Raw genomic sequence first — 6,251 nt, 5'->3', positions numbered from 1 at the left:
ATTTGCAGTAAGCCAGCCAAGGTCACCTCATCTCCTAGAGATGGCAGAGCTCTAGCTGCCACGTGGGTTGGCATGGGTAATAGGGAGGGGCCCTTAGAAGTGAGGTAGAGATTGGAGTCAGACTAAGTTTCAGTGGCAGAGCACTTGCCTATCATGCGCAAGGTCAAGTTTGATCTCAGCACCACAAAGAAAAACATACAGGCAAACATATAGGGCTCAATTGCTCAGTACCACATAAACAGAAAAAGCCAGAAAGACACTGTGCCTCAAATGGTAGGATATAGCCTTGAGCAGAAGCAGCTCAAGGACAGTGCTCAGGGCCCGAGTTCAAGTCCCAGAACTGGCAAAAAAAAAAAAAAAAAAAAAGCTGAGCCCTGAGTTGAACTCCTAATACAGACACACAAATGTTTGTGTGTATGTGGTTTGTGTGTATGTGAAAGTACTGGCTTTCTACTACTTGAGCCACACCTTCATTTCTGGGTTTTGATGCTTAACTGGAGATGAGTCTCACAGAATTGTCTGCTTGAGCTGGTTTTGAACTGCAATAAACAGATCTCAGGCTGCGGAGTAGCTGTAACAGGTGGCTGGCACAAAAAACATATTGAGTTGCTATATGATATCTACTACCATGGCTCTAACATTCAACTCCCTGAAAAAAAGGGAAAAGGAAAATCCCAAGTGTTAAGGAAGATGTGGAGAAACAGTAAACTCTACATGCTGGCTGCTGAAACTGTAAGATGGTGCAGCCACTCTAGAAAGCTAAAACAGATGATCTTGCAATTTCATTCCTGGACATACACCCAAAATGACTGGGAACAGGCAAGCACATATTCGCATTATACTAAGAAGCCAGACATAGGGGTCACATACGAGTCCATTTATGTGAAATATCCAGATTAGGTAATCTCAGAGACAAATGGTAGGTGGATAGATTGATGGTGGCAAGGGGAAAACCCCAAACCCAGACCACACCCATCCAGGCTGGGAGGATCCGGTAACAATGCCAGGAAATTACAGTTGTAAAAACCCTGCTACCCAGCCATGCTCAGAGAACCTGGTCTAACTGAAGGTAAGTTCCTGCAGCCCCAACTGAGAATGTTTTTCTTTGCTAATAAAGCGACCAGGCAGTTCACACCTCTTTTTACTTCTATTCTCAACAACAAACTAGAGTCAATAAAGCTGAGCTGTTCTCTGGGTTTTTGTGAAGCCATTTCTGCAAAGTAGAGGATGGCAAGTTGTGCACACAATACTGCACTAGTATCTCTTCTCTACAAGGAGACAGTGGAGACAAGCTGAACTCAGTGTTCCCCACACGGGGAAGAAGTGCTGCTAGGCTGCCAGAGCTGCCCAGGACAGCTGGTGAGAGCCTTAAAATTAAGCTCCTCTGGCATCTGTGCTGTCACTTTTTGCCCATTAAAAATATGCTTATATGTATCTGCCTGTTGGATTCATTAGGTGAGATTCTGATTGACACATGTGGTGTCCTGCGCCTGTTGTTACTCATGTCTCATGGAGGGTGAAGCTTCCTCTCCTCTTCAGGCTGACGACTGACCCTGTCAAGGGTGAGATCTTGAACTGTAGCCACCATGGCTAATTCCAGGATGTTTAGACGCTGAGTCCTTGTCATGCAGCATTTTGTGAGGGCAGATGGGCATCTGGCTCCAAAAGCTTTGGTCTATTACAGTGGAGCAGCTCACACAGCAGAATGAAGCAGAGAAAAGTTGTCTTCCCTCTGCACAGACACCAGCTGGGAGTTCACTAAGGCACCAGGGATGTGGCTTCCACAGGAGGCGGGAATGAAGCTTCTGCAGGTGTGGGAGAAGAGCCGCTCCTGGGACTCCATGCTCCTCCTGGGATGGCTTCAGAGAAACTCATCCAGGCTACCCAGAGGCTGTGCCAAGAGTGCTTGCCCCTGCACATGGGGGCTCCCCACAGGTGAAGGAAGCCCTGCAAGCATCTGGTCTGACAGCACAGCAGTCCACAGCAGGACACCCATAGACACACATGGTTTGCCATCACATGCTAACAGCCATTGTCCAAAGGAGGGCCTAGTCCCTGCCTTTTCAGCAATGCAGTAGCTCAGGGGTCATTCTTGCACCCCGGAAAGATGGCTACTGTCTCACAATGCTAGCTTTCCCCATAGAGGTGTGCTTTGTGTTCAACAAAGGAAAGCCCAAGTCCAAAACCCAACACTTCTCTTGTTTTCTAGGAGGTCTCAGCTCATCTCCAGGTGTGCAAATGAGTCTCTACCCTGCCGCCCTCATCTGTTCTGAGGACAGAAGGGTCTGGTATGTCCAGGCTGGTGGCAAAGGCTACATTTCCGGGGCTTCTTTGTCATGGACCCCACATCTGAGGAATTGGCTCTGGCTCTTTTGCTCTTGGTTTCTGGCCCCTGAGTTCTTCCTCCACCCCCTGGCCAGGGTAGAGCTGCAAAAGGCCCTGTGGGAAGAGGTGGTGAAAAATGACTTTAAAAATGACTCCTTATGCTGGGCACTGGTGGCTCACACCTGTAATCCTAGCTACTCAGGAGGCTGAGAGCTGAGGATCGCAGTTCAAAGCCAACCTGGGCAGAAAAGTCCCTGTGAGACTCTCAACTCTAATTAACCACTCAGAAACTGGAAATGGGGGCTGGGAATGTGGCTTAGTGGTAGAGTGCTTGCCTAGCATGCATGAAGCCCTGGGTTCGATTCTCCCATACCACATAAACAAAAAATAATACAAACTGGAAGTGGTGCAGTGGCTCAAGTGGTATAGCACTAGCCTTCAGCACAAAGAGGCTCAGGGACAGAACCCAGGCCCTGAGTTCAAGTCCTACAACCAAACCAAACCAAATAGATATCTTGTGCCAGGCACTGGTAGCTCATTCCTATAATGTAGCTACTCAGGAGGCTGGTATCTGAGGATCATGATTTGTAGCCATTCCAAACAGCAAAGTCCGTTAGACTCATGTCCAATAAACTATTCAGAAAAAGCCAGAAGTGGCATTGTGGCTCAAGTGGTAGAGTGCTAGCCTTGAGCAAAAGCTCAGGGACAATGCCCAGGCCCTGAGTTCAAGACCCAGGATGGGCAAAAAAAAAGATAACTTTCAGCCAGGTGCTAGTGGCTCACACCTGTAATCCTAACTACTCAGGAGGCTGAGATCTGAGGATCATGGTTTGAAAGCAGCCTGGGCAGGAAAGGCCATGAAACTCTTATCTCCAACAAACTACTTAGAAAAAGCTGGAAGTAGAGCTGTGACTCAGGTGGTAGATCACTACTAGCCTTGAGCAAAAGGAGCTCAAGGGAGTGAAGTGGAAAGAAATACAGGTACTAAGTGAAGGAAGCCCCACTTTTAGTCAGGTATCCTAGGACAGCTCCCTAAGGGTATGACAAAGAGCACTTTGTCACCCACCTCCTCTCTCTAAAGACCCCTAAGTTCTCTCTCTCTCTTTTTTTTGGCCAGCTGTGGGGCTTGAACTCAGGGCCTGAGCACTGTCCCTGGCTTCTTTTTGCTCAAGGTTAGCACTCTTCCACTTGAGCCACAGCTTTACTTCTAGCTTTCTGTATGCTTAATTGGAAATAAGAGTCTCAGATTTTCCTGCCCCAGCTGGCTTTGAATGTCAATCCTCAGATCTCAGCATTCTGAGTAGTTGGGATTACAAGTGTGAGCCACTGGTGCCAGGCTTTGTTTTTTGATGACCCTGTTTTCATTGTTGCTTTTGGTCACTTATCTTTCTAATGGATCACAAGGAGCAGAAAACACACTTGATGAAATATTTTCAAAGGAGTATATTAAATTATGATGGTGGTACCAAGGTCTAAACTTTAGGGCCTTGTGCTTGCTAGGCAGGTGCTCTACCACTTGAACACCTCTAATCTATGGGAGAGATATCTGCCATAGTGCTGGACACAACTGAGCTCCCTAACTAACAGCTGTCCTTGAATTTGGAAAAGTGTGGTTCATTTCCTCATTGGTCAATGAGAAAACAGAGGGGCAAGGTACTACCACCCATGCCATCCCACGGTCTGTGCTCTCAGGTGAAAGACCAGCATGGAAACCTAAGCAAGGATCTACACAACCTGCTTGCCTCACCTGGTGCCATGTTCTCATCGGCCCACTGAAAGAAGCCACACTGCTGCTCTCGTGGCTTGGCACATGTATGGAACTGGCGCCCTTTGTTGGGTCCATCTTTCTGCACAGTCCGTGTCACAGCAGGCTGGCTGCATAGGCAGGAGGTGCTATCACCACTTCCATCACTAGGGTTACCAAAACCACCTGGTTGGTTGCCTGGGCCTAGCAGGCGTCCCATGGAGCTTCCTGGAGGTCTTGAGGCAGGGGCGGGGAGTCCTCCTCCTGACTGAGGGCTGCTGTCAGCCCACAGGAAAAAGTTGCAGCCACCACTGTTGCACTTGTAGAACTGCCGGCCCTGGTTAGGGCCTTCCTTCCGGACAGTGAGCAGCATGGCCTCCTGGCCACAGTTGCAGGTCACAGAGTTGCTTTCACCAGTGCCAGTGGGTGGTTGGAGGGTCTGGAGCACAGGCATTGAGGGTCCAGTTTGTCGGCTGCTACGGAGCTGGGGGTGGCTTTGTTGGCTGCTGTCCATCCTGTTCAGAACCTGGCTTGCCTGAAGGAGGCCAGAGGACTGGTTTGCTCTGGGGGCACCTCGTGAAAATTTCAGGTCCAAGATCTCCTTCAGTGTCTCATCACATCCACCAATGCAGCCCACAAATTCAAGGGGCATGGTTGGTGGAAGGCTGCCACGCTTAAATTTTAATTTCAACCTAGTGGGGCCAGAAAATGATAAAAGACTTATTAACTACTATATGCTAGTGTTTTCAATCCTGGTCCACAGGGCCTTAAGGGCTCTGTGAAGCACCTTGAAATCTTCATGTGAGTGTAGACTAGGGAGCAGTACAGATGAAACCTAATACCCAATCAATCACTTAAATCCAAACTCCTCTGAAAATTTCAATTTCTCCACACCAGTGGTTCTTGATGTGTGTTTCCTGGGGCCCTAGAGAGGTCTGGGTCCCTTTCTAGGTTAAGAAGGTCAGGCTGTTTTGCAAGAACTCTAAGAAGCTACACACGGCTTCCCTTATTCTTCCACGTGCCCACTGGCGTTTCCCTGACATGACAACCCTTGCAGTGGCTCAGCTGACTACAGAGGAAGTTATAGGAAAGCTAGTCTTACACAAATGGGAACAAATATCATTCTCTATTTTTGCTTTGGGAAATAAGTACTTGGTCTGAAGATGCTTTAATTACTTTTTTGCCAGTCCTGGAGCTTGAACTCAGGGCCTGGCCACTGTCTCTGAGCTTCTTTTGCTCAAGGCTAGCACTCTGTAAACCTCAAATCTAAGCCTCTTGAGTAGCATTTTGTGTGTGTATGAGCCACAGTGCCTTCTGTCTTTTTCTGTTTATGTGGTACTGGGGAATCAAACCCAGCTCTTCATGCATTCTAGGCAAGCACTCTACCACTAAGCCACATTCCCAGCCTGAAAATTCATTTTTAAAATTTGTTTGTAATACATTTGCTATAAATGGATACATACTTTAAAATATGTCTCAACTTTCATTTCAAATGGGGAATATACTAAAAACACCACCTATAACTAGAGCTCTTTGGGGTTCCCAATGATTTATGTGTGGGAAAGAGGTCTAGGGATTGGGTTTGAGAACTACTGTTCTGCGATAGGGCTCTAGGGGTTCTGGAGCAGCTTGGCCATTTGACTTAACAATTTCCTGACCTCAGTGTTGCAAGGATTCCTCCATAGCACCTTGGGGTACAGAAGGGCTCCTTCCCAGATGGAGTTCCCATGAAACAGAATTGGACTAGGTCAGCTTCCTGGGTTGCTGCCAGCACAGCCTCCTGCTCCAGAGAGCCTGAGTATGTCATTCCCTGAACGTTCCTGCCTTGGGATGGTTCTGTGATACTTGCCTTGAGAGGCATCTGGCTCACCTGTATACAGGGGACGGCTGGCAAACCGAACACACGCTGCCATCCCTGCTGGCCTCCAGCACTGAGTCAGGAAACCAAATAGCTGATCGACATTCAGGGAAACCTGTGCAGCTGAGGAAGAACCTGAGAAACAGGGACAGCCAGGGTCAGACCACAGGAATACAGAAAGAGATGCACTTAGTGCTTTACCTATATTAAGGAAATCCTTCTGCCTTTTCTGGGGGGAGGGCACCAGTACTGGGGCTTAACTCAGGGCTATGTTCTCTTCTCAGCTTTTTTTGCTCAAGGCTGGCACTCTACTATATCTGTAGC

General features: G+C 48.0%; 1 protein-coding gene across 1 annotated transcript in view; it reads right to left on the bottom strand.

Moving 5' to 3' along the window:
* Positions 1 to 824: 824 nt before the first annotated feature.
* Top3a (DNA topoisomerase III alpha) overlaps positions 825 to 6,251 on the bottom strand; it is a 33,428-nt gene continuing 28,001 nt past the window's right edge. The window contains exons 17-19 of the mRNA XM_048366680.1: positions 5,940 to 6,062; positions 4,073 to 4,761; positions 825 to 2,439 (exon numbers count right to left, since the gene is read on the bottom strand). Of these exons, the coding sequence (XP_048222637.1) occupies positions 2,261 to 2,439; positions 4,073 to 4,761; positions 5,940 to 6,062 (991 nt within the window). The 3' untranslated portion in view covers positions 825 to 2,260. The remainder of the gene's footprint in view (positions 2,440 to 4,072; positions 4,762 to 5,939; positions 6,063 to 6,251) is intronic.

The sequence above is a fragment of the Perognathus longimembris genome, chromosome 17 (genome assembly GCF_023159225.1).
Source record: "Perognathus longimembris pacificus isolate PPM17 chromosome 17, ASM2315922v1, whole genome shotgun sequence".
Taxonomy (NCBI): Eukaryota; Metazoa; Chordata; class Mammalia; order Rodentia; family Heteromyidae; genus Perognathus; species Perognathus longimembris.
The sequence above is the reverse complement of the archived record's forward strand: the minus strand, read 5'-3'. Positions and strand labels throughout refer to the sequence as shown.